We start from the raw sequence: 27,917 nt of genomic DNA on the forward strand, positions 1-27,917 counted from the left end.
CTTGCGCAATTATAAAGAAAATGTTTTGTACTACATGTGGTAATGGTAAGCCTCAAAAGGGAATCACTAATGCACACACACACAAAATTATGGCAATGCTAATTATGTTAAAACATTTATGCATTTAGCAGATGCTAATAAACAATGCTTTGTAAAAGGTTCGTAAGACACCAAGTCTAAAATCTAAACCTAAAATTGTAGAAATGCAGAAAGTTTTCTGCTGGGGTAGGTTTAAGGGTTGGGTATGGGTAAGGGGAAAGAAAATACAGTTTGTACAGTATAAAAACCACTATACCTATGGAACGTCCCCATAAAACATGGAAACCCACCATGTGTGTTATATGCATTGGTTTAGAGTTGTGGAGTGGTTAAGTGAGTGTAAGTGACTTGAGGTAGGGAGGTGCTGTTCCAGTAGCAGTCCTGCAAATACAGCATCACAACATTAAATTTGATTCTGGCCTTAACTGGGAGCCAGTGGAGTGAGATCAGGATGAGTGACGTGGGTTCTCTTTGGCTGATGAAAGGCCAGATGTGTTGCTGTATTATGGATCATCTGCTGAGGCTTAGTGGCGCTGACTGAATGGCCTGCCAGTAGAATATTGCAGTAGTCCAGTCTGGAAATGGAAATGGTCATCAAAAATTATCCCCAGGTTCCTTGCTGTCCTATTGTTTCCATCTGCAAAGTTGAGCCATAGATGATGCTTCTTCATATAAACCAGTGCATCCCAATGCTTTTCCTAGGAGGTACTCCAATACTACAGATTTTCAAACTCTTCCTAATCAAACACACGAGATTCAACGAATCTGGGGTGTGTTTCCCAAAAGCATCATTAGCCAACTGTGGTTGCAAGTTCAGTTGAACTCTGTTGGTAACGAAAGAACTTGTGACTAGTTGCTTTTGGGAAATGCACTCCAGCTTGTTAGTAGAGACTCTAAAATCGTAAATAGATGTGTCACATAAGGGAGACATCCAAAATGTGTTCTGTTGAAGTGCCTACAGGAACAGGGTTGGGAAACACTGATCTAAGCATAGATGTTTGAAAGGCTGGCAGAGATACAAGTTCATACAGTGGCCACTGTTGAAAAAAAAAAACAGCATATTGATTTACCTTTATTTAACCAGGAAGTTTCATTGAGATTAAAATCTCCTTTACAAGAGAGACCTGGCCAAGGTAGCAGCCATACAGTAAGACACATTTTAAAATACAACAAATAGACATTAAAACAATATTTAAACATAATATCCTCTCAACAAAAACAATCACAAGCCTCATTTACCAATCTCTTTATGATGCCTTTACATCAGTGGTCTCCAACCCTGCTCCTGGAGAGCTATTGTCCTGCAGAATTCAGCTCCAACCCCAATCAAACACACCTGAACCAGCTAATCAAGGTGTTTAGGGCTACTTGATAATTACAGACAGGTGTGTTGGAGCAGGGTTGGAACTGAAGTCTGCAGGATGGCAGCTCTCCAGGAGCAGGGTTGGAGATCCCTGCTTTAAATTCACCAATTGACACAAATTTATCAAGTTTTAAATCTTTTTACAAATGAATCCATGCATGCCCAGGGTGCATAATATGAAAATGCAGTTTTCCTGTACAAATTCAAGGTACATTAAAAAGCAAACACTTTGAAGAGCGTAGCTGGTAACTGCCAGAACTAATACAAAGGAGGGTACAGAGATAAGATGGAAGTTTACCTAACGTTGCTTCATAGATAAAAATGTAACAGTGCTGTTTTCTACGTATAGTTAGTAATGTCCAACCCAACATCTCATATAAGATGCAATGATGAGTACGAGATTTTGTATTTGTAATAAAACATAAAGAAGCATGGTACACTGAATCAAGGCTCTTTAAGATGGAGGAGGCTGCATGCATGTATACTATATCACCATAATCAAGCACAGTTAGGAAGGTAGCTTCTACAAGTTTCTTTTTGGCATTAAAAGTAAAATTATATTTATTTCTAAAATAAAAGCCTCACTTTGAGCTTCATTATCTGCATAGTAGTAGTAGGAGAAGCCATGTGCCTTTGATTGTGCCCAGTGAAGTTGTTTAAGTGAAGAACAGTAGAGGACCGTGCAGTGTACCTAGAGGCACCCCACCTTGTAGCACAGCACTAGAGCCCTATCTGCAATATCTGCTGACTCCTAACTGACTTTCTAAAGCTATTATATGAGCTGAAAAGATTTGGATTTCATATATTTAAAATTAAATTAGAAAATTCAGAATCAGGCCTAAAGGGGAAATCCTTATTACGGGTTCAACCAGGACTTATATGTATGGAATATTATCATCAAAAAAGGATAACTTGAAGGCTGTGTCTGTAATGCCTTTTATCACATTTACTCACCCTCATGACATTTAAAATTTCATTTTGGGATAAAACTGGTTCTTTAGGGTTCTCTATTGTATTATGAATTAAACAGTTATATAAAAATGCTTCTTTATTATACTGTATTGTTTATCTATTTGCATACGTGGAGATATAAACATCATATACACTATATTGTATCACAATGTGTGTAGGATGGGCTGAACTTTTTAAAATGCAGCATATGGCGAACTAGATGGAGTTATTAGCAAAGTCAAAAGAGGAGAGGATGAAATACAGATAAAAATAATTGAAACCCCTGGTTGAATAACGTGTGAGAGTGTTGGGATGGAAAGGGGGCTGAAATCTACAGTTACCAAGGCAACAGAGTGTCAGTTCTGTTGCCACAAACTGATGAACAAGTTTGTTGAAGACTCACATCAACCTGTCTGTTCCTTTTACACCCATATCAGTAGCATCCCTCTATCTCAACCTCGGAAAAACTGATAACTGAGAACCACCTTTGAGGCACAATGTACAACCAGCTGTCAACTGAGCGTATAACAAAAGCCGACATTTTTAAACAACAACATTCCCTTTAAATGACTCCACCCCTGTGTGTTTTTAAAGATGAGACTTTCACAAGACAGTCTTCTAGCGCTGTATCTTTAATAGCGTGAAAACAACATGACTGATGCGGCACATCTCTTTCAGCAACTGACACACTCAGAGCACAGAGAGAAAAACACAGCACATGTGCAGTGGGCGAGTCTCCAGGGACCACCTGACACATCGCTTCATAACAGCAGGTGAGGTGGGAGGGGTGCGGAGACATTCCCAACCTCACCTCTCTCAGCAAAAGATTTATGAACCTCTGTCAGAGCTGCACAACTAATGAGAGATGGGTGAGAGAGGGAGGGAGAGAGGGATGAATGGATAGAGAAAAACTATAGGGAATATGACGAGAATAACTAATAAAGGGATATGGCTTCGGAGAGAGGTTGGCTCTAAAGGCTCAATTTGAGGGTTTTGGTCAGGGTGATTTTTAAGGATCGGGTTGCAAGTGAGGTTAGTTATCTGCATTAATCTGTTCTTCCAAAAATAGATTTTTCAGTATTTGTTTTTAAATCATTCCATACCCTTATTTAGGGCCCTGTTTTAATTTTTCCCAAAATACATTTTATAGTTTTCCAGCTTGTGTGTTTACATATTTTTAATAGTTTAATGGTTTAACTAAATTTAATCAAATGAATTCATAAAACGTATGTGCACGTTCAGAGTTAAATATAGAATACAACCTGCAGTGAAATGTAAATATGGTTCACTCTATATAAAAAATAATGCATAAGTTTAATCTTTTTAAAAATCAAATGTAATCAAATGAAATTTAAACAATTCCTTTCAATTTGTTTTCATTAAAAAAATCAGATTTTTGTGGTTTTGATTAACATTGACATACAATTGTTATATTCCTTAAAATAATATTTTAATAAACTCTATTATTATTATTGTTACTATTACTTTGAGAAATACATTCACATGTACAATAGTGAGCTAACGCACAACAAACCAGTTAGGCCTGTGTAATTTCCTTCATAATTTTTTCAAGGTAAACCAAACTTTTATTTTGGCGAGTAGCAGTGAAGAGCAGCTCTTGACATGGAGTTCATGTTGAGCATTGTCCTCATACAGTGAGAAGGCAGAGATTGAAAATACCAAGAGCGCGTGCATGTTTAGACGAAACTCTGCTGCTATTTCACTAAGAAATACATGTGGAATATGCACACTTTATGTTCCAAGCAGTCTAATCTTAGTCAATATCTCAGTTTGATTAAGTGAATAACCGTACTTTTGATTAATTTATCCAAATTTTTACCCAATTCCATTGACAGTAAATTCCATTTTAATTAATGGATTCGCAATTCAGTCTGTTTTCCGCATCATGTGGCCTAAATCTTAGGGCCCTATTTTTATCACTGAAATTCATAGGCAATGGAGTGAATGATACATTCTGATATTATAAGAATTGTTTAAATCCAGAAATTGCTTTCTGAAAAGTTCTCATGGACAAATGCAAATCTCCAATATAAAATATTCCAGGATGTCATTTCAATTTAGTTCCAGTGAGTTCACAGGCAAAGCCCTGAAGAAGTTCTCCTCCAAAAGCTAAGGATAATTTCAGCCTCAGGGGTGCGTCAACCTCAGCGCTGGGAGAAAAATTCAGAAGCCCCACTCCACCAAAAATAAACAGGTAAATATGAACAAGCCTGCAGCATGGTGGGAAATTATGCAAATTTCATTTCCACCGAGGTGAATCTTAACTTGAGCATTACCGATCGTGGAAGTAAAAATATCACAGCGACTGACTTTCAGCAGAGAAATATATCTCCAAACAGCTGAGGAGTGTATACATTTGTGACAGAAATGTAAGTATTGAATGAAGTATTGAAATTTGGCGATGGAAATGGTCTGGTAATGGGAGTTACAACTGGTGAAGAGCTGCACACTTTTTGCAACCATTTGATGCAAATTTGCCACAAAACAACCACAAGTTTGCCACAAATCAACAGCTATATTTGTCCTATTTTGCACGTTAGAAGTGAGCTTCTAAACTATATTCAAAAAGAGCAACTGTGAAATAAATCATTTTATTTTAAATATTTTAGTATGTATCTTTTTTAAGAATTAATAGATTCATCTCAGGCATGCAAGAAGGAGGGGATCTAAAGATGTACAGCTTATGAGGGCAACTACTATGTGACATAATTAAAAAATATGAAGCAGTGCAGTATTGATTCACATCCAATATAGATACATGAGCTGGAGAGGTTATGTATGCTCACAGAAGGTAGCATATCAATATGAATTTGCCTGGTCCTAACTTTAAAATTTAACATTCCCATAAACATTTAAACACATTCCATATAGCCCTTTAGGGATTATGATAGAAACTCTCTAAGATAGCATGAAATTAAAACTTGTTCATATGAAACAGCTTTTTAATAGGTTAGTGTACATCACCCTTAGCAAAGAAATGTATCGTTTGTAGCATTTGAAACAGGCAGCCTGAAGCCAAACTCATCCCAACTTAAGCACTTATCTGAACAGTGCATTTTAAAGACATTTCATGTCAGCACTAATATAACATTGTAACAGAAGTGGATTTATCAGTCAACTAATATTTGCTATATGAACCTGAGCTGTAGCACAACATATATTTAGCTAGCATGATCCTTTTAGGATGCTGGAAGATGCTGTATCTAAACCGTCTGGCTATAGAACATATCTTTCTATCTTTTTACAGTACAGTTACTTTTGGGCTTTCAAACGTAACTGTACTGTTGAAAAAAACTGTTTTGAAAAGCAACAAAATAAATTGTCTCACAATTGTAACAGATTTGCATAAATTTATAAACTTAATGTGATGCATAAGAAAAAGGCAAGACTACTGCACTCAAAATAAATTCATTAATAAATATAGGCATATTTTATTAACTATTTGCATCTATTTGACTTAATCATATTCAAGCATATATATGAAAACAGCAGAGGTCCTAACACAGATCCTTGCTGCACTTCATATTTTAACACTGTAAGGTTAGATGCTTCCTAATTTACAGAGACAAAATAATAAGTATAGGACAGGTAGGATCTAAACAACCCAATTCCTGGAGGGACAAGCCTTGCAGAGTTTAGTCTGAACTCTGATCCAACACATATACCATGTAGTTTGCAAACAGGCCTAAATGACTTAATTAGCGGACACTAAACACTGCAGGGCTGTAGCCCACCAGGAACTGTGTTTTTAGCCCCTGATCTAAACCATCTTAATGCCTGTTCCTGAATACCAATGTTATTCTGTAATCTATCTAACAGTATGTCATGATTTACGATGTCAAGCACTGCACTAAAATCAATCTAAACAGTGAAATGCAGCCTTATTTAGGAGCAAGAAGCAAGTCATTTGTAATTTTACCAAGTTCAGTTTTAGACACAAATCTTATATAGGAAACATAAATCATATATCACATACTTTCGGGAAGTCTCTGCACCAGCTAGGCATCTGCCATTGAGATGAACAGGAATGCTACTGGATGATTGAGAAATTACAGACCTCAAACTGTGAGCTGCCACATTCAGAGCACTTTCCTTTATAGAAAGTTGAATTCTCACTACAGGACCCACTCTAACATGAAAGATGATTCAAGGGACTTACTTTGCCAAAGAAGTACATGTTCTACATTTCAAAAATAGACAGTGACAGAGCCTTTGAGTGGAATCAAACATCATCCTCTGAGACACTTCAGTATTTTTATTCTTTTCTGCAGCCGCTGCACTGGTGGCTCCATGTCAGACTGAGAGAACACCAATAACACACATATTCCCTGTGAGTGCTTGTGCGTTTACTTAAAAGGGAAATGGTGCGTTTCTCTTCAGGAGAACAGCGAAGATATCCTGCAGCGACACTCACTCCCACCGGGAAACAGAAGGAAGGAAGGGAGGGAGGAAGGGATAAAGAAAGAGGGGGTGGGATTGTCTTATAACGATACTGTGTGTGTATATATATATGTGGCAAAAGTTAAGATCAGTGTGTCCGAGACATTCTTTATCCAAAGAGCCGGATCTCCAAGTACATTTCAACAGTATAAATACAGTCCCACATAAATACATCCTCCACTTAAGAAATCAAACAAACAATAACATTGATGAAACAAACAACAGTAGGCAGTAACACTGACCTGATCTAAACCAATGGAACCAAAAAACCCAACAGTATGTTAGTGGATTGGTTTGATGGGCTCTGAACTGGGTGAGGTTGATTTGCATGAAATTAAAGTTGCACCATGCAGATACACATGTGCTTTTACAATATGAAAGTACTCATGACACAGAAGGAATGGGGAACCGCAGAGAGACACAAACAAGAGATGACAGAAGCTTGACCAGGACACGGGGTTGTGGAGATCTGAAACTAGACAAGCTCAAGTGTGTTAGATTTAGTTCATATAAGATGGCGTGAATAGTGATGTGGCTTGTAGGTTTGCTCTGTTAGATGGGCAGCTGGAACTTGACATCAACCTGGGCCTCTTTGGCCAGCGATACAATTTCAGAAAGCTTTACAACCTAGAGAAAAAGATTAAGAAAGGTATGGTAAATATTTCAGAGTTGACTTTTAATTATGATCATCTTAATTATATTACAGTGTCCTAAATTTTAATAGTAAAATGCAAAAAGTGCAAAACAATGTTCTGAATGGATGTCATGATCATACAGTGGTTCTGCATTCAGGGAGGAAAGACAAATAACTTGTAGCTGGAAATCTGCTTTGCTTAGGAAATAGTTATTGTATAATAATGAGATTTGATTTGATTCTATTTTACAGCAACATCTGCTTTCATTTTTCCTTTTGTACACTTTCCCCTTTTTAATTAACATAGGTGCAATTTGTTACCGTTAGTTATTGTTTTAGGTAGCATGAATTAACAATGAACAGCATTTTGTTTAACACAGCATTTTTTAATCTACATTAATTTATTCATAATTTATTTGTTTGATTTGTTAGTTTATCCATAATACATTAACACCATTTATAATTTATACTTGAAAGACATTATGTATAATTTTTTTTTATTTTTAACTTGAAATATTAATATATATGTAGAAATTAATGAATTGAACCTTGTTGTGAAGTGTTGTAAAACCCTTTTTTCTTATGCATGTGAACTTTTATTCTTTATTCTCCCTCAAAAAAATAGAAAGTGTAAATGCTGCCATTTGAAACATTAATGGCAGGTAAAGTTAAGGGAAGTTTTGTCCTGTCTCTCAAGAAAGTGATAGGATTTTGGAACAACTGAGAGGTGACTAAACGATGACAGATTTTTCGTTTTTGGGTGAACAACAACTTTAAAACCTCATATTTCTTTGGACTATCAATCTGATTCCTGAACCATGATGGGTAGATTCATCTCTCCACTTCCTCCCCATATCAGTTTCAATTTGCCCATATGCATGCATAAATAAGAGAAACACACCATTTTGGCCGCCTCGTCCAGATCATCACAGGCCAAGATCTTCAGAGGGCTGGCAGCGATCAGAGCCTTGGCATCGTCCACTCTTGTTCCTGGAGATCAGACAAGTGTGATGAGAGTGAGATGAAGGACAGAAAACATGAGCCACCTGCACAAATATCCATTTCCAGACACCTTTTTTCTTTCTGTCAATGTTTCCTCTCTCCCAGACGTTCCAGGTCTTCATGGGGGATTTGTGCTACCTTTTATTGATATAGACAGTACAGTGTTCTTACAGTTTTTGACTAATGAATTTCCAGGACTTTTCCATGACCTTTCTAGTCGTCTGCACTTGATAAGGTTTTCAATAATTTATCAAATTCAGACTTCTTCTCTAAAGAATTCTAAGAAGCGTTCTGACCAATCTGTGAACCAGTTAATGATAAAAAAATGTCAGGATCATAATGGCTAGCAAGTTGCAAGCAAGTTGTACTTTATATAGCAACATCTAACCAATGACATGATTTTAAAATAGTGTGTAGCTAGAAAAATCTATAATAATTTTAATCACTGATATGAAAATTTTTTTCAGATCCTCACCCTTTTAAATAAAGTATGGGATTACAAACTATACCTTCCCCTGTCCATTAATCAAAGTCACCCGCACCATCAATCACAATCATAGTATTAAGTTCGGACTCTCTCACCTTGTAACCGCACTACGATGGGGATTTTCAGTTCTAAGTCAGTGACAGCCATGATAATGCCCTGTGCGATGACATCACACCGCATGATGCCACCAAAGATGTTCACCAAAATAGCTTGGACCTGTTATAGAGGACACAGAAAAGCACTGAATACTTTCTGGCATAAGAGATGTGATAAAAGTGCGGCAATAAGAACAAGAGCCAATATAATTCCCTTGATCATGATATTACCTTTTTATCAGAGGTGATGAGCTTGAAGGCCTCCGTCACCTGTTGTGCAGTGGCTCCACCTCCAACATCCAGGAAGTTAGCAGGTGTTCCACCATGTAGTTTAATGATGTCCATGGTGGCCATAGCAAGTCCAGCCCCATTGACTAAACACAGGTGACATCAAGCGTATTGCTTACAGAAACACATATTCAAACTGGTCAAAATGGTACAAATTACATCACCACAGAAAGTTTACTAAAAGTGCAAAATGTTATATATAAAGATCTTTACTTCAAATTCTTTATTTAGAAATGTTAAAATGTAAAAAATGCTGATATGTGGGTTTAATTTTTGAAACGTCCACTCAGTGCTGTGATAAGGTTTCTCTAATGGATGGTTGTGGGTTTTTGTACTGACCCAGACAGCCAATAGTGCCGTCTAGGCCGATGTAGTTGAGGTCTGCTTTGGCTGCCTGTCTGTCTCTGACATCCTCCTGGGTCCAGTCTCGCATGTCGAACACTTTCTTCTGTCTATAGGCAGCATTTGAGTCAAAGTTGATCTTAGCGTCCATACACATCACTGCAAAGCACAGAAGAAAACATCTATGAATGCATGAAACTGTGGGCTTGTTATGGAGTATTATAGTGCACAGCATTTGAAAAACTGACCATGCATTGCTTTTCTGCACTAACACTGTTAAAGCATATCAGAGCAGCTCAGTTCACATTAAATGAACCAACATATTCTGATAAGCTGAAACAAACACCAGATGATGAGCTGCACAAAAATAAACAAGCACAGTCTGACATTTAATTGCCTAATCCAAAAATCCATATTGCAATATTGATTTTGCAGCCCTAAGACTGGGGTTGTGTACACAATGTATATAAAGTGTAAGGTGTCTGCTTTAGGGTACCAATGCCAGATGAATCCTCCACCATTGGGTTGATCTCCACCATAGATGCATCATACTTGATGAACACATCATAAAGTTTCAACATGTTTTCTGCAGCTTCATTGATCAATGCAGGGGGGAAACCCATCTTCTCTGCCACCTGAGAGAGAGTGAGAAAAAAAAAAAAGAATAAAAACATTTTTCATTTAGAGGTCAGTGTGGGAACATGTCGATATACAGTAATACTCTGCACCTCACCTTAATAGCCTGATCCATCTTTATTCCCTGCATGATATCAATAGGTTCTTTCACAATAGCATCAGGATTCTCTGCAGCCACATCCTCAATGTTCACGCCCCCCTGAGAACTGCCAATCAGCACAGGCCCCTGTAGGGGGTGGAGTAGAACCCATATATTTTAAGGGCAGGTGAAACCAGTAAAGTGCTGACATTTCAGGTCAGACACAGTAAAAGTTGCCCTCTACTGACCAATCTCCTTACTGCAGCACAAAGTGGTGACGTCATTTTTGAACGCTTGTAAAAAGACTTTATACTTGAATGCTCATATGCAAATCAGTTTCATAGAGAAACCAAGCAGCAATGGCCTATTCCGTGACCTCTTACCTGGAAGGACCGCTCCATGGTGATGGCAAAATAATACTCTCTGCGTGGGTATCTGCGCTCGCAGATAAACACCTGGTTACAGATCCGCCCTCCCTCTCCTGTCTGCTTAGTGAACAGCTTCTTGCCAATCATCTTAGAGGAGATATCTCTCGCTTCCTCTGGCCTGCAGACACAAAGCGAGTGAGAAGACAAAGGGGAAATTGGAAAAGTGATAGTGATGAACAATAAAGTAGGCACAAACACTCACGAGTAAACGATTCTGACACCGCCTTTCAATCCTCCCTCAAAAGAGCCTTTGCCTCGACCACCTGCCAACACTTGGGCTTTCACCACCAGGTCTTTAGAGCCTGAAAAATGAGAAAGAATAAACAAGAAAGAGAAAAACCTTGAATAATTCCAACCAAACAGACGCAGAAGTACACAAAACACATGGCTCAAACCTTGCTCAAACAAACAAATACCACTTCAATTGACAGAGATGAAAGATTCACTACAGAGCTGCCCCATCTTCAACCAGTGAGTCACACTGTAATCAGCTACAGTCTCCAAACCTGCACAGACCTGCTGTACAGACACACAGAACAGGCTTACGAAAGGCTGGAACTGATTGTTATGATAAATGTAATGCCAAATAACAGACCAGGGAGGATTAAATAGTTTTTGATTGAAAACAACAGACGTGAGATGCCAATAAGAACTTTAGGAAGGCATGGCATCATAAACTCAATTCCGCCTGTTTAGTAAAATCAATAAGTTGGAGTTTTATACATTTTCAACTGGGAGTTAGTTAAATTTCCAGTAAACAGACATAACTATGTGTTTCATTAACACTAAAATATTATTAATTAAAATGTGTTATTATTTACTCACCCTCATTTTGTTCCAACCCCATAAGACCCATCCAAACAAGGAAATATTAAGCAAAATGATCATGCTGCCTTTTTATGCCTAATGGCTTGAATTTGACTGTTCTTCACTACACTACAAGTGATTTTTTTTTATAAATGAATTTCCAGCATGAATGCTTTACCTTTAAAGACATTTATAATGTTACAAAATATATAATGTAAAAGACATTTATAATGTTACAAAAGCTTTCTATTTGAAATAATTGCTGTTCTTTTGAAATTTCTATTCATCAATAAATCCTAAAAATATGTTATGAGGTTCACAAAAAAAAAATTAAGCAGCACAACTGTTTTTAACATTGGTAATAATAAGAACTATTTCCTAAGCACCAAATCCTCATACTAGAATCATTTCCAAGAGATCATGTGGAACTGAAGACTGGAATACTGACTGCTATAAAATTCAGCTTTGCCATCACAGAAATAAATTACATTAAAAATACATTGAAATACTAAAGATATTTTAATTTGCAATAATATTTGACAATATTCCTGTTTTTATCTTTTTTTTCTGCAAATGTTAAGTCCCTTTTCATGATTGCTTGTATGGAAAGCAGCAGCATGAATGTTCTGATGAACCTTCACAGAACATCAGTCACAGGGGGTTTAGACATCAAGAGGGTGAGTAAATATTGACTGAATTTCCAGCTTTTGACAAATGGACGACTTACCCTTTTAAAGTTTTACCATGTTGGAGCACTGAAAAAAAGGAAGTGCCCGACAGAATGCTATTAAACCACTGATTTGCCATTGTGAAACTATAAACATTTCCAACTTTGGCCATGTTGCAATTTTGCAAATAAAACACTCCTACTTTTTGCAACCCTGAATGTACAGTTCCGTGCATTTACCAGAAATGAAATGCACAGCAAATGATTAGGCTATTCATTTGGAAACAGTAAGTTAAGGACACACCAAGATTTAAACTAATGGGTCAATTAAACCCATTCTCTATTGTGCATGTTTCTCAGTCTAAAGCTAGTCCCTTGGTGCTTGTGACACGATACCCTTCCCTCCTTTATTCCAGCTAACAGCACTGCCTGTCCATCACGTATCTGTGCAGGTCCTGCCTATATGCTGACAGTTCGATTATAGTTTAGGCAAGCCACAATATCCAGAGGTGATGCCAATCTATGTTTAGACTGCAGTGTGTGTGAGAACAGCACAACAGCTGAAACACAAACACACACTGAATTCAAGACCCTAAAATAGGGTAAGCTGGCTGTCTTGTTCAAAACACTGTAATCTGACCTGCATAAAAGCATTGCCAATGCCATTCCCTAAATGTATATGTGCGGCGTTAAAATACTACTCAAGATCATTCCAATGTGAAAAACATGTAAACAGTGGAAAATACAAATGCGTCGGTGTGCATATGTTATGGAACAGTTATGCAGCCTGCATCCCTTTGAGAATAAACATTGATGACTTTCCTCAATTAGTACCCAGCATATGTCATGTGTTCTTACCGATCTGCTTGGCAACGGCATATGCCTCATCAGGCGAGCTGGCAACCAAACCTGCGGGCACAGAGATGCCCGCTTCCTTCAGCAGCCCGATGCTCAAGTATTCATGCAGGGACAGGTTCCTCTGCTGCTGCACTGACAGCATTGGAGACGGCTGGGTCCCATGATTACTAAACAGACCCGATGTCCCGCCAAGCACCTGGTAATCGAAAGTTAAGAGAGAAAATACTAATTAAATCGAACACAAATAAATTCTGGCAAACAAGAAACTGTTTCTACAAAGCCATGGTCATATACACTGTAAACACTAACTTTTATAGATTGCTAAATGGAATTCACAAATGGAAACACTGACAAGCAAGTCTCAGCTTTACAAGGAAAAGGATTTTCCCTTCCCTTGCTCAACAGATTAATACTTAACTGACTTTAGTAGAGTCTTTCAATAATATGTGGGATATTAGAATATGTGGAATCATTATGTCTATTGAAACGGTATCGGCTATACAAAGATGATTAACAGATGAATTAATGACCGATTAATATTTTGCTGTAATCCAGAGTACACTCAATATAGGAACAGAAGAGCAACTTGGGCGTCTTACTCAAGGGTACAATCTTATAATGACCATAAGTAAAACATTTATGATATTAAAATTATGATTCAGAAAGGTTTCCAGTAAAGTATACTATCGTTTTGTTCATTACAACATGCATATTGGCAGTTTAAGAGTTGCAGTGTTTTAAGAGTTAATTTTATTAACTAGCTGGCACTACAGTTGAATAGAAACACTGAAGGGAAACAAAACAGACTGGTCCCCTGTCCATGTAGGTCAAAGTTAACTCGAAACACCCAGATGACATGGACAGTGTGTATGATAACCATGTAAACAAACAAACACAGAACTTAACTTAAATCTGCCTAACTACAAAAGCGCATCCCCTCAAAAGAAAATGAATAGGTTTGCAAACCTAAGCATTTGTAACAATGACAGGCAGCTAGCCTGAAGGTTAATGTCAAAGTAGAATCGCCCACTTGGTGTCACTAAAAGTGGTCAAAAAAGCAAGCCACTGCACAAATGACAGTCGCATATAGTTATCTGAAGTGTGTACGCAAAACTGACCTTAGCTGCTGAGCTTAAAGTCGACCTCGAGCCAGAATTCCTCAGTCCAGCGGACAACCGGCCACAGATCAGGGACGTCGCCATGTTGCTCTGTGCACAAGCAGCGCAGCACAAAAACAATTGACGGCACGCGCCTGCGTCAGGACGTACGTCAACTGCGTAGCTCCAGTTTGAGAATCGCAGCTGGCTATTTCCTTTCCTTCCCCGTGAACCAAAGCGTACTGTTCAAATCAATTCACGTGTTTACTGTGACAAAGATTTGCTTTCTTATCGGAATTAAGATTTAATTTGTACATCTCATAGTGCACAAGCTTCAACCAGATCGTGAAAGGTATGCTTTCTGTTAGGAGATTCATCTATCAAATAAGATATAGGTAAGTTTAGATTATGTTGTGATTTCCAGTAAAGTGCTGCTTAATTACGCTTATGCGGATCCCCAGCATTGCACATGTCCTTCCCTCCCACTAGTGGAGGGGGGTTTTGATTCATTCCAGTGAATCGAGTATTTTCAATCCGCTCAGCAAAAATATTCCTCCAGTGTCTCTTTTCATACTTACGCCAGTAGATGGCAGCAAGTGAGTGTATTTTTGTGCGTTGTGACAAGTTATTGAATCATGTACCTATCATTCAAAAATGGATTAAGTGTTTAAGCCACAAATCAATGGTTAAGCAGATCTATTAATATTTTCTCCACCTTGTCAAGTTCTAGGTATAATATTTGACATGTGATAACAAAAAAGACAATAGTTTCTATGGTGTAGCTTGCATCATTTGAATTCTACATAGACATCAGTAATTTTTTAACACAATAATGAATCCTCCACCTTTTCTCACAATATCTCAGTGCCTTTATGTTAAATTATAAAAATGCACCATTTTACTCTGTAAAATACAAAAACGAGTGATTTTAATATTCCTATTTTTTATTGAAAGGTTAGAACATTAAGTTAGATGGTACTCCAGGTAAATACATTAAAGTCATAGGGATTCAGCGGACATCAAATTTGGACAACTGCTATATAACTGTTTATCTGTTTTAACACAGTTTTAATACAATGTCTGAGGCCGTTCAAAATGGAAAACCCATCCTCAAACGTCCTGGAGTGGGAATTGGGGTTCTTGTGACAGACTCCATCAATCCAGGATGTGTCCTGTTAGGAAAAAGAAAAGCCAGAGTTGGAAAAGGAACCTACCAGTTACCAGGAGGTCACATTGAATTCGGGTGAGTTTACTGTCACAAAAATGCATCAGTGTGGGCTTTTACTAATGTATCGAATTCTCTCTAATGCCTGCTTATTCGTTAACTTTTCTAGTGCATTAATACACATGGGTTGCATGTAAATTAATTAAAAATTTAGAGAAACTTGGGAGGAATGTGCCCAGAGAGAGGCGATGGAGGAAGCTGGTGTCCGACTGAAGAACCTTCGCTTTGGATCAGTCGTCAACTCCATCAGATTGGAGGAAAACTACCATTATGTCACAATCTTCATGCAGGGAGAACTGGACAGGTCTTTCTCAGCTGAACCAGTTAATTTGGAGCCAGAGAAGAATGAAGGTAAACCATTTCTTTGAATGTGTTATTGCCTGTGTAGTCTCAGGCCCAGATGGCCCACCCACAGATCATTCATGACAGTGATAAAAATCTGTCATGTGAGACCTTGGCAGTCACCATTACAACAGGTTTTAGCAGTTCTGAGCAAATATTAAAAAGGTTTTTTTTTTTTTTTTGGCTTTTTATAAAGCACTAAAAGCTTAAATCCCATGTTCTTATGTTAAAAGTAACAGATATGTTAGACAAGCTATTAATTAAGATGACATTAACATAGAAATAAAAGTAGATCTACACACAAGTAATCTCTGTTCCAACTTCAAAGTCTTGACCTTCTTAAGTATATCCATCACTTATGATCATACAATTTGACATAATCAGTTGTATTGATATTCAATTATTAAGAACTGGTCACTTTATATTTTGTCTAGACACACTTGTAATATCTAAATGGGTGCTTTTTGGCCAGAATAAACAGTGTGAGCCAGACTATATGTCGATAGTCAAAACTTGATATTTACATAGTTATGCACTGTGTAAAACCAAATAATGTGCTTTGGTTTTTTTATGTTGTATGTTTGATTTCTATGAGTAAGTAGTGACCAAGTATAAATTAGTTTATTTAGTATTAGACCTCAGTTTATTAAATGAGTGTAGCTAATACTGAAAACTGAGTGATTCATTTTTAATTATTTGACTGTATCTGCCCATATGCCAAGCAGCAGCAGTATTGCTGCAGTATTTCACTGCAAGCTTCAGATTCAGTGTCTTTTAGTTATGTCTTTTTCAGGTTGGACATGGAGGCGGTGGGAGGATTTTCCCCCTGAAGAGCAGCTATTCTTGCCATTAGCCAACCTGAGACAGCAGGACTTCCAGCCATTCAGAAAAAGTTAAAGGGATTTTCTGTACTTAAAACATTACCGTATCTCTCCCAGACCTAACCTTATTGAGGTTCAGGTGAAATTAATTCCCCTTCAGGCCTTTTCTCACTCATTTTGAAGAGAGCATTGACCTGTTGAAAGGACACACGCCCTGACCTAAAGTTGTGAGATTGACATTACTGTTATGGATAATTCATTACTGAATGTTATTCCAGTTTCTCAAAAGCCTAATGATTTTATTGAACACACATGTGTATTAAATTATATCAGTTAATATCAATATTTTTTTGTACATGCCAGTATATTAAGTATACAGCATGTTATGTGTGATATTTTGTTAAAATATTAAAGTAACAGTTTACAATAAGGTATTGTTAACATTACTGAATGCATTAGGTATCCCAAAAGCAATACTTTTACAATATTTAATTTTGCCCACTGGTAATTTCTACATATTAACATTTCAAGTGATAAACTAACATTAACCTGTATTAATAATGAATTGTATTTTATTGTAAAGTGTTACCAATATTTCATCATAACTTCCTCATGCAAACTTACTCTAACTGTTCCCACCAGACAACACCTTTTGCATTTGTAATACTACTGCAAGGATTTCATAACATATTATTTTTCCACATAACCCTTACCTGCACTCAAATAAACAGTACCTGGTAGTTTTCAACCTGGTAGGTTGGACAGTCTCTTTTTTTTTTAAACCACGCCCCATCAGTGAACTTATTATATTATATTATATTATATTATATTATATTATATTATATTATATTATATTATAGTATAGTATAGTATAGTATAGTATAGTATCGTATAGTATAGTATAGTATAGTATAGTATACGTTGTGTGTTCATGTAATATATGTATTACATTGAAATTTAACTTTAGTTAATTAAACAAACGATGTTATGTATATTTGGTGGAAACAGCGCCCCCTTCCTACTTGAGCTAAATTCGCCAGGAGCTCCACAGCAAATTGTGAAGCAGCACAGTGTACAGAGGTCGTCGACATCGTCAAGCTTTCTCTTGGCTGTAGTTCGGTGAGGGGGAAAACAACATTGACAAAACAAATTTCAGTGACACAATATGGTGAAACTCGCTTTCAACTCCGCTCTCGGACAGAAGGATTTAAAAAAGGAGGAGAAGGATGAAGCTTTGATTCCTCAGGATGTGGTGAGTTTCGTTAGCACAAACGCTAACCGGCTAGTGAACTAAAAAACAACGCTAATAACAACATTGCTTTTAATCATTAATTTTTTATAACGTGTTTATTTGTTGTAACTGTGAGCGGTCAGAGTGTTTAAATAAACATACGAAATCATTAAATTAATACATAAATGAAGGATTTTTACAAAAATAAACATTCAAAGTAAATAAAAACAGTTGATGTTTGACGGGAATATACACGTTATTTACGTCAGTATGACTGGAACACGTAGACGATGTTTGTTTGGGCTTTGTGAGGTTTATAACCTTATTTTTTGTCTGGTAGTTTTGTTTTTGTGTGTGTAGAGGGAAGCCATCTCCTGCCTTGTTTCAGAGAGTGTGTGTGTGTGTTAGTGAGTGTCAGACAGCTTTGAGCTCACAGGAAAATGGCCGACAGTCCCAACACAGACACCAGGATATAAAACATCACAAAAATTATATTTTGCTTTGCACTTTTGAGATGTTTTCCATCAAGATTCATAATGCATGCACGTGCAATGTTCAGATAATTAAAAAATATTGCATTAAAAATTAAACAGTTTATTTCATATAAGATTTACGTTTAAATGTATGTGGCTGTGAATGTACTCTTGGACTTCCTGAATAGGTTGCAGTCGTAAACATAGTAAAATCAGGAAGAGGAAATACATGTTTAGCCAGCTGACTTTCATAAGTGTGAGACCAGCTCCCACGCAGATGCATGCACCGTCTGGCTGCTTCTGTTTCTCAAATACGATCATCAGCTGGCACTGAGGATGAGTCAGCGAATTGGGTTGATAATCAAGAAGAAGAGGTCGTGAATCATTCATAAGACACTGTTGTGTCTGCTGAAGCACTGCCACTGCGATCAGACCAACAGTGCTGCCTGATCTCTCTGGCACTTTAAGCAAGGAGCTTGTCGGCAGGCATGTGTCTTGAAGAACAAATTGATTCAGAAGGTTTCATGCATGGAGTAATGCTTCTTACCTTTAGACATTCCTGGCAATCAGAGACTATAATACTTAACTAAATTAGTTAAAAGGTGTCAATTCATCATGAGATAAGCTGTAAAAATCATGCAGTGTGGTCTGAAATCCTCTGTCACACAGGTGATCAAAGCCTCACTGAACTTGACTACCAAAAACAGCCATCTTTGTTCCTTGGAAAAACTCCTGAAGGACCTGGTTATTTAGACAAAGACGGTCTCTGTTAGCCATGCCATGTAGTACAGGTATTACTTCATAATCTGCAGTGTGTGTGTCTGTGTGTGCGAGGAGGGCAAGGATGTGTGTATTTCAAACAGGTATGTTTGTGTGTAAATGTGCGAGTGAGTCTTTGAAGCTTTTTGTTTTTACAAACTCCCCAGCAGGAAGTGCATTCATGCAACTATGTCGCATGACCATAAGATATTGATGCATGTGCACTGCATTGATTAAAAGAAATGAAATCTAAAATGCTAAAAAATGTAAACGGATTAAGCTGGACATTGTATTAGGGTGATTTTTGAATGCATTTCATGATTCTGTGCCTTCACAGATTATTAAACATAGATTGATGTCCTAGATTAGAGCTTAAAAAGTCTAGTATAACTTCAAAGTCTACTAGTAATAATTCAGTAGAAGAGCATTTGAATATGCAGCTTCAAATATTCGCCTAATCAGGATTTATAATCAATGTGTGTGTGTTTATTTTTGTATGTCATTTTTATTTTTGATGAGTGCAGATATTTGTAACTAACTGTTTACTTTGATATTTGAGCGATCTGTTTAATTGAAATGTATATAAACAGTTACTTTTTCATTTTACACTTTTAAGTTGTCATATTAGGTATAGTTTTAAAATCTTTATAGTACTTACAATAAGGTTAATTTTGTAATTATAGCAAATGCATGATATTTGCAATATAACGTGTAACAAGGACATTACAAAATATTTTCATATAAAAATCATATATTATAAATTTTATGCCATGCATTATTACATATTCTATATATATTTTTGTGTAACAACAAATTCTTTAAGCAACAGAATATTTTAGTATTTTAATAAAAACTAATAATAATAAAACTAGCCATTTTATTTGAAGAGATAATACATTATCAAAATAGCTGTTAGTTTGATATCAATTTAAAATTTCCATGTTTCGCTTTATTTTTGATGTGACCACTTGCTTTATGAAGAATTTGAGGCTGATGGTGGGTCAGAGTACACAGACTGGACTAATCAATATTAAAATGTTGACTGTTTTCATTATTGATTAGTATTTTCAGCTCTAATCATTTTCAAACAGACGCTATTTGAAATATGAAATATGTCTGTGCAAGATCATAAGGTTGGTGTTTACTGAACTAGAGGAGAGGTAATGATGACTAGACTGATTTAAATTGCAGCACTGTCATGGGAAATTTAATACAGACTGCATCCCTTAGACACACCTGTAAACAAACCTTTATGTATATTATAGATGTTTCTAGCTGAAATGAACTCGTTTTTGTTGCTCATAATTTCCCTGGAGTCTGCAACATGATTGGCTGTTGTAAACACAGGAAAGCTTAGCTGCTTTATCTTCTTTTGCTCTCATTGTGTTGTATATGAAAAATATGACACAAACAAAAGATTTGGTGCCAAATTGTCGCCATTTTCAGTCTGATTTGCTTTCACTTTTGTCCTTGTTCATCTGTGTCAGCTGATGTTTTTGTTCATTTGCATCATGCAGTGTGTTTGTTCCTGTTGGTCTCTGGAGGGGGGTTGGAAATTTCCAAGTATCTGTTGCACACAATGCAATTGTTTTGTACAAAGCCACACCCAGACTAAATATGCTTGCACATAAAATTGATGAAAACACCACAAATAAACACATGCGGGGTGCACTAGAGTGTGCAATCTGTGTGAACATTTGCAAACAAAAACATGATGGCATCATGAAGTGAGACCATATATCACATAAAAATGTAGATTATATATGCTAACTAAAGAGTAAAAGTAGTCATAAACTGCTGATTTTTACTAGAAGCATATAATTCAGCTTTTCTTCCTTCTTGTGTGTGCATACAGGACTTGGAGGATGGTCTGCATATCAGGCAGCAGTCCAGGGCCTGGTGCTGGTGCATGTGTTTGGGTCTGGCCCTCATTCTGTCTGGCGTGGTTGTGGGCGGAGCTTACCTGTACAGGTATTACTTCATAGAGGTGAGAGAACCATATCCATTCGCTGCACCACATGAAAACTCTGAGTAAGAAAGTGATCTGTTGGATCCTTAAAAAGTATTCAAATGTTTTAAGATTTACTTCAAAATTTAAGACAATAAAAAGTCCAAAAATAGATTCAGTGTATTCTTGATTAGGTTTTTTTTTTTTTTTTTTTTTTTTTGCATTACAGGTTGCATTCAACAATATATTTATTTTAAGGTTTTGTATTGTTATAGGGTTACTAGTATATTTTTAAGTTGTATTGACAGTGTATTATGGTTGTTGTCAAAAGTGCATTATGGGTGTTGAAGTTCTTGGCTAACGGAAATTCCACAGCACTATTTCTCTTATTTCTTTAGTCATGGTGTAGCAATGATTAAATTAGGATAATATTTTGTCGGCGATAAATAACCAAATTCCATTTTTCCGTTTTAATTTCTCTATACTCTGTTTTAATGGTTTAATTTAATTGTATTCGTCAAAAAGCTTGTCTTATTAATTGAAATCATAACACTTGTGGTATTAAAGAGCAATTCATTAAAATTTTAACAAACAATTGCCCTTTTAAATGTTTTATTTTTCAAATTCTGTTTCCCATTAATTTTCTGGATTCCATTTGACTTTGATTCCAAGACTTTAAGTTAATATTAATAATCAAAAGCTTCCTGTAATGAATGATAATGAATACATATATTTTATGGTAAATATTCCTTTTGAAAATGTTTTAATAATTTTATTAATAGTAGTTAGTACTATCATTACATTAGGTAATATTTCTCTCACAGTTTCTTCAAGTTAAACCAAACCTTAATTTTGACAGGTTGCTGTGGAGACCTTAAGGTTTCTGTTTGTATATGATTTAACAATAGTTTTCTAAGTGACACTCAGAGCAGTTTTAGAGATTATGTTCATGTGTTGATGTATTATTCATACTGAGGCAACAGAGGCTGAAAACACAGCAAGTGTCAGGTGCTCTTTTGTAGTAAACCAAACCGTGTCTGTGCCATTTTTTCACACAGAGACATGCAGAACACAGGCTTCATATTTCCATTTTTGTGGTTTAATATTCACAGATACTAATTAAATAAAAAAATTTGTTTATCTTTGGTAACAAAATCGGTCTTAATGTCTTATTCCATTTGCTTAAGCTCACTGAAACATCTAACAAAGGGGTGCCCATATTTTTTTGCGAAATCTACCAAGTGAAAAATAAATAAAATACATAAATATATAAAAAGCTTGTTGGGATGTATCTTTGTATTGCATTAATTTCAGTTCATTGTAAAATAAAAATATACTTTTTTTTAATTTTTTAGTAGGCCTACCCTTAGCAGCCTTTGTATTCTAGTGTTATTTATTTTCAATTCCATGTAATTAATTTTAAACAAAACAAATTCAAGGTAGATTTAAACATTCTGTGTTCTTTTTTGCAAACATACATTTTCTGATTTTTGCAGCCTAAAATGACTGAAGCTTTTCTAAAAATGTGCGGTGATATTTGTGGCATTTCTTATTGCTTTGCTAAAAATATACCACAGACAACATTCTTCTAACATGGTTATGACTTTTCTGACTTCAAGAACCACTGTAGGGGCTCCAGATTAATGTTTGAGGACACCAGCATTAGTGCCATTAAGTTCTACAAAGGTGGCACCAGCACCTGACAGTAAAGCACTCACCCTAATCACACATGTACATCTCAGAACTGTCTGTTTGATGTCTGCATTTACATCTGCAAGATTTATTTTTAAGAGTGCTGAGATGTATTTTTTAATCTGCAGTATGTTTCAAGATGTTTCCTGTAAGATGTCAAATAGACATGTATGAGAAAGCATGTAAAACTGCTTCTGAGACGTTTATCAGAGTACACAGCAGATGATTCCCAGATCTTTAGCAGATGTCTTAAAGATGTAATAAATATATCACATCTGATCAAATTTACTTTTATTACTGTCATTCATAATGTCTAAATGTAAGTAATGAATACAAATCTATATATTAGGGAGTGGAAATGCCCTTTAAGTACTTCTCTGTAGCCATCTATTAGTGGTAATTTAATGTTTTTTATTTTTAAATAATTGTTTGCTTTCCTACATTATGAAACTTTTAGTTTTATACATGGGGGAAACCTATGAAGGATGAACAAATATTGTCACATTAAAAATAACTTTCAAATTGTGTAATACTTCAAGCTTTGAAGTGCTTGGAAAAGTTGAGTGAAGGACCCTCGAAAACATTAGACCATTTCTGCCACAAGTTGGTCCTGTAGTTTTACTATGGTGAATGGTGGTGGAAATGACTCAGGCTTGAGCACATAAATTGTCTGCGCTGTGTAGCCCAAATGAGTAGCAAAGATTCGTTCCGCTTTCGGTTCGTTTATCCAATGTAGCTCTTGTAAATTGGCCATGATGAGAATGCAAGGCTGTTCATTGCATTTTTGGAAATGAAAAACATTTCTTTGACTGAATGTGCATTGAGATGATGTCACGGGACACGACTAAGCCCAAAATCTGTGGCAATTACAAAATTTTGCGAGCTTTTGCGAAGATTGTGCTTGATTGTGCTTGATTTTGTGATAAATTCAGCAATCTCAAAATCCTGGAGGGACTGAAAATCTCACTATCTATATACAATTACGTGAATATACAGAACTGTGTTCAAGCAGACATTTTATAGTGATCAGAGCACACATACATGGTTGGTTTGGGCATAAATAATAACGGACACACACGTGCCTAATCTATGACTGCTGTATCTGTCACTAATGTGTGTACCTTGATTACAGTCGTCATCCATCAAACTTTACTAACGTAACCCTGGCTTGATGTATCCAGCTGTTAGCTGTAGTTTATCAAATACATACAGCGATTTTGAGCCGCCATTCAGATGCTATTTTGCACACCTCGATGAAAAATACAGAATATCACAGAATACGTAGAGAAGTGGTGCTTTTATTCGTTTATATATATTTTACAATTATTTAACATATTAATCATAAAATTAAAAAAGCCTAAGTTAATTTATTATATTTTAGTTTGAAAGAGGTCAAATGATGCGTTTTCAATTTTTCCTTTCTCTTTGGAGTGTTACAAGCTCTTGGTGCTTGAAGAAGATCTGTAAAGTTGCAAAGACTAAAGTCAGGAATCCCTGTTCTAACAGAATGATGTGTCTATTCATAATGATGGTCTTCAGGAGGAGAGGATGTATTTCTGCGGGGTGAACTACCATGAGGAAAATTACAAGATGCAGGACAGCCAGGAGGAAACCAACATGGATTTGCCAACTGCATCCAAGAGGATTGAGGAGAGAGTCAGGGTTTTGGAGGATGAGGGGGTGGAGCTCATTAACATCCCAGTGCCCAAGTTCAGCGACAGCGACCCTGCTGACATCGTTCATGACTTCAACAGGGTGAGAGCTGAAGTTTATCTGCCTTACAAAGCCATACGTTCACACACGATTTCATCAGATTCCCCAAAATAAACTACATGTACCAAAATAATAACATGGTGGTTTTCCTTCTATGCTTTTAGAGACTGACAGCTTATCTGGATCTGCGTCTGAATAAATGCTACATCATTCCTCTCAACACTTCTGTGGTGATGCCGCCCAAAGACTTCCTGGAGCTTCTTGTCAACATCAAGGTAACTGCAGCAATACTGCCATCTTCTATCTGAGCGTCTTTAAAATAGCCATCTTTTAGTCTGCCTCAAAACCTCCTGAACTGCCTACTAAAAAACACATGAGTAATGCCCAGAAATGAAGTCCAGGTTGATAACTGGCAAGGCCTTGCAACACAGTTTGTCTTGTGTTCAAGCATGTAATAGTAAACCTTTGGTTGTGTTCGCAGGCTGGAACATACCTGCCGCAGTCCTACCTGGTGCGTGAAGAGATGATAGTGACCGGAAAGCTGGAGCATGTGGATCAGCTGGGTTACTTCATCTACGGCCTCTGCAGAGGGAGAGACACTTACAAACTGGAGCGCAGAGAGGCCGTTTTTGGTAAACACATACATCTGTACTTTTGGCGAGCGTCTCATTGTTCCTCAGTTAATTACACACTAACTGTAATATATGTATATATATATATATGTATATTTATATGTATGTGTGTGTGTGTGTGTGTATATATATATATATATAATGGCTTTGGTTTGAACAGCAAAACAAAAAGACATTTGAAACAATCAAAACCACTGAAACAAAATAATAGCATGGAATAAAAATGGAAAAATACATTTCCATAAATCACAGTTCGTAGATTTCCGATTTATTATTTTGCCATTTACAGATTTTAAATCAACACTGTTCAATTCAGACGTTCTATAATTAAAAAAATCCTTCAGTAAAAATGAAAGTATTAAGCATCATGACTGTTTTCAACATTGATATCAAGATGCATTTTTTTTTTTGTCATTTTCTATTCCTTTTTTTTTTATATCTATATGGTTTAATTTTTATTTCAGTTTTAGTACATCAAGGTAAACTAAATTAAAATGAGAAATGTTACCTCTGCCACTAACAGAAATTAATATCATGATATGGTTTCTGCATAAATATTAAGCAGCGCTACAGTTTACTTAGCAGAAATGTTTCTTAAGCAGCAAATCAGCCTTTTAGAAGGATTTCTGAAAATTAAAAATTTTTTTTAATTCTTTAAAAAAGCTTTTTCATCACAGAAATAAATTAAATGAAAATTGAAAACATTTTAAATCGTAATATTTGAGTATTACTTTTTTACTATATATATTTGAGTAATAAATATATTAAGATTACACAATTGTCAGATATTGAGCTCTGACACATACGTGGGCCACATGCATTCACCACACCATTTTTCTGTTTTTCACAGGTATCCAGAAGCGAGAGGCTCTCAACTGCCACAAGATTCTCCACTTTGAGAACAAGTTTGTGGTGGAAACTCTTATCTGTGAGCCGTAGTGGGGTGAAGACGGCTGGGTAACAAGATAAAACCACTTTGGACAAATTCTACTCTGACCCTTCCTCTCCTTCAATTAAACCTCTTCCTGTTTCCTGTTTCCCTTGTTAGTGTGTGTGTGTGTGTGTGTGTGTGTGTGTGCTGCTCTCAGATTTGTTTCTCTGTATAGCAACAATCAATATTACAGAGAGAGAATGAGACTGAACGCCAAGAGCAATATAACGCATAGAAACGTTTGTGTGTAGGCAAACATTTTGACTAGTTTCTCTCTTAGTAAAGATTTTTCTGTGTCTGGTTTTTTAAGCGGGGAGCTCAAAGTCTCCAACAGGGTGTGTGGGAGGTAACGTATGAAAATAACTAGGATCGAGTTGACCATGGGAGAGGGAAGGACTCGCAGAGGATAAATGTACAATGAAATCTATAAAAGATGCACTAAATGTTTAAAACTGAATCGTCAGATACCAGATTATATACTGGAAATATATTTGACTAGAGATTTGTGATATATGCCCAATTATTACATGGAAGAAATACACATAGAATTGATTTTTGTACTAGTTACACTTTAGTCTAGATTAGAATTTTAAATGACAGGTTTTGCTCTGCTGTAGGTTTAATACACTGCTAAAACATCATATAGTACAGAGAAGTAAAATCTAGGATCAAATCTAGAGGATGCAAAAAAATTTTTCAATCTTAAAATAATATATCCAAAAGAGTTAAATCAAATGTCAAAGTGGAGACTAATAAAATGTGTAATTGTCATTTAGGGGCTGCTGGGGTATTGGGTGTTGACTGATGGATGAATTCTGTAAAGATTGTTTAAATTGACTAAAATGTCTACCAGTTCAACATGAGTTGGAATGATTTCTACTTTGCACATAACCCAAAAGGTTGTAATGTTAAACATATTAATACTAATAAAAATTTGACCACTCAGTTTGCTTGACTTTTTTTGCTTTTTGTTTTTTAGGAAGAATTTTTTTTTAGTAACACCAAGATGTTACTTTTATTATTAGTTTGTTTTCTGTTTTCATATTAATTTTAAGTTGTGACGAGTTCATTTCAAGTTCATTTGTGATTTTGTTTTGCTTAAATATATATATATATATATGTTTTTGTTATTTTCGTACATTAAGGTAAACTAAATTAATATGAGAAATGTCGCTTTGGTGATGTGCAGAAATGAATATAATGGTTTCAACATGGATAATGTTTCTTGAGCAGCAAATCCGCATATTAAAAAGATTTCTGAATAATCGTGCAACACTGGAGACTGGAGCAATGCTAAAAATTCAACTTTGCATTACAAGGAATAAATAAAAATTTTCAAATATATTACAACAGAAAAATTTATTTTAAACTGTAATGCCATTAAAATAGTTTCAAATATATCCAGACTATATAGACTTCATTAAAAAAATTAAAAATGTGTAATACATGTGTATATATATATATAATTTAAAAAATACACGTATGTGCATATACACACAAGATGCTGTGCAAGCAAGTGACTGTTTCCTAAATTTTCTTTATAAAAGTGGTTCAATACATTTAATATTCTGAATATTAAACATTAAATTGACTGATTTATGGAAATGTGAATAAGATGCAGAAAATGGAATGGCATAAAAAATTCTCAATTATGTTTTGATTTTTATTTGAAGTGTGACATATATATATATAAAACCGCTTCTATTTTCACTTACCGGTAATATAAAACCTAAAGCATATTAGATGTTAGAGTAAAACTATACAATTTCTCTTTACCCAAGAGGACCTCAGCAGTGCTCTGGATGACAGATAAATTCAACCAGAAAACAATTCCTCGCACAACAGCGTCTGGTTCTTATCCGCTCCAGGAGCAAACCTTATACGACCCTTGAACTTGGAGGAAGCATGTAGACCAG

At 36.0% G+C, this 27,917-nt stretch overlaps 3 protein-coding genes across 4 annotated transcripts; 2 read left to right on the forward strand and 1 right to left on the reverse strand.

Moving 5' to 3' along the window:
- Positions 1-5,789: 5,789 nt before the first annotated feature.
- On the reverse strand, positions 5,790-14,413 carry LOC132161471 (succinate--CoA ligase [ADP-forming] subunit beta, mitochondrial-like). Its single transcript, XM_059571550.1, has 11 exons — positions 14,256-14,413; positions 13,138-13,333; positions 11,008-11,107; positions 10,761-10,923; positions 10,396-10,524; positions 10,159-10,297; positions 9,660-9,821; positions 9,264-9,406; positions 9,033-9,153; positions 8,350-8,438; positions 5,790-7,441 (listed from the first exon to the last, which is right to left on the reverse strand). The coding sequence occupies exons 1-11, from the start codon at positions 14,337-14,339 to the stop codon at positions 7,367-7,369; spliced, it is 1,401 nt and encodes a 466-aa protein (XP_059427533.1). The 5' UTR covers positions 14,340-14,413; the 3' UTR covers positions 5,790-7,366.
- A 14-nt stretch (positions 14,414-14,427) lies between these two features.
- Positions 14,428-16,856, forward strand: nudt15 (nudix (nucleoside diphosphate linked moiety X)-type motif 15). Of its 2 annotated transcripts, none has more exons than XM_059571551.1 (4): positions 14,428-14,629; positions 15,301-15,477; positions 15,614-15,810; positions 16,595-16,856. In XM_059571551.1, the coding sequence occupies exons 1-4, from the start codon at positions 14,589-14,591 to the stop codon at positions 16,696-16,698; spliced, it is 519 nt and encodes a 172-aa protein (XP_059427534.1). In that variant the 5' UTR covers positions 14,428-14,588; the 3' UTR covers positions 16,699-16,856. The 2 variants fall into 2 exon arrangements, with proteins under 2 accessions (XP_059427534.1, XP_059427535.1); XM_059571552.1 differs by having other exon boundaries at positions 14,430-14,586.
- An 809-nt stretch (positions 16,857-17,665) lies between these two features.
- Positions 17,666-26,946, forward strand: LOC132161474 (integral membrane protein 2B-like). Its single transcript, XM_059571553.1, has 6 exons — positions 17,666-17,874; positions 20,941-21,072; positions 24,265-24,480; positions 24,603-24,713; positions 24,920-25,070; positions 25,921-26,946. Exons 1-6 carry the CDS (start codon positions 17,788-17,790, stop codon positions 26,007-26,009), a joined length of 786 nt encoding a protein of 261 aa, XP_059427536.1. The 5' UTR covers positions 17,666-17,787; the 3' UTR covers positions 26,010-26,946.
- The last annotated feature ends 971 nt before the right edge of the window (positions 26,947-27,917 follow it).

Source organism: Carassius carassius, chromosome 17 (assembly GCF_963082965.1).
Source record: "Carassius carassius chromosome 17, fCarCar2.1, whole genome shotgun sequence".
Taxonomy (NCBI): domain Eukaryota; kingdom Metazoa; phylum Chordata; class Actinopteri; order Cypriniformes; family Cyprinidae; genus Carassius; species Carassius carassius.

What these genes read in the sequence shown, in the direction of transcription:
- LOC132161471 (XM_059571550.1), bottom strand. Translation starts at nt 14,339, where the DNA reads ATGGCGACGTCCCTGATCTGTGGCCGGTTGTCCGCTGGACTGAGGAAT. An exon ending in CTTTAAGCTCAGCAGCTAAG is followed by an intron (nt 13,334 to 14,255) that starts GTCAGTTTTGCG and finishes TTCGATTACCAG; the next exon opens with GTGCTTGGCGGGACATCGGG. An exon ending in TGGACGAGGCGGCCAAAATG is followed by an intron (nt 7,442 to 8,349) that starts GTGTGTTTCTCT and finishes CTTTTTCTCTAG; the next exon opens with GTTGTAAAGCTTTCTGAAAT.
- nudt15 (XM_059571551.1), top strand. Translation starts at nt 14,589, where the DNA reads ATGCTTTCTGTTAGGAGATTCATCTATCAAATAAGATATAG. An exon ending in ATCTATCAAATAAGATATAG is followed by an intron (nt 14,630 to 15,300) that starts GTAAGTTTAGAT and finishes GTTTTAACACAG; the next exon opens with TTTTAATACAATGTCTGAGG. An exon ending in GGAGGTCACATTGAATTCGG is followed by an intron (nt 15,478 to 15,613) that starts GTGAGTTTACTG and finishes TTAAAAATTTAG; the next exon opens with AGAAACTTGGGAGGAATGTG.
- LOC132161474 (XM_059571553.1), top strand. Translation starts at nt 17,788, where the DNA reads ATGGTGAAACTCGCTTTCAACTCCGCTCTCGGACAGAAGGATTTAAAA. An exon ending in AGCTTCTTGTCAACATCAAG is followed by an intron (nt 24,714 to 24,919) that starts GTAACTGCAGCA and finishes TTGTGTTCGCAG; the next exon opens with GCTGGAACATACCTGCCGCA. An exon ending in GCGCAGAGAGGCCGTTTTTG is followed by an intron (nt 25,071 to 25,920) that starts GTAAACACATAC and finishes TGTTTTTCACAG; the next exon opens with GTATCCAGAAGCGAGAGGCT.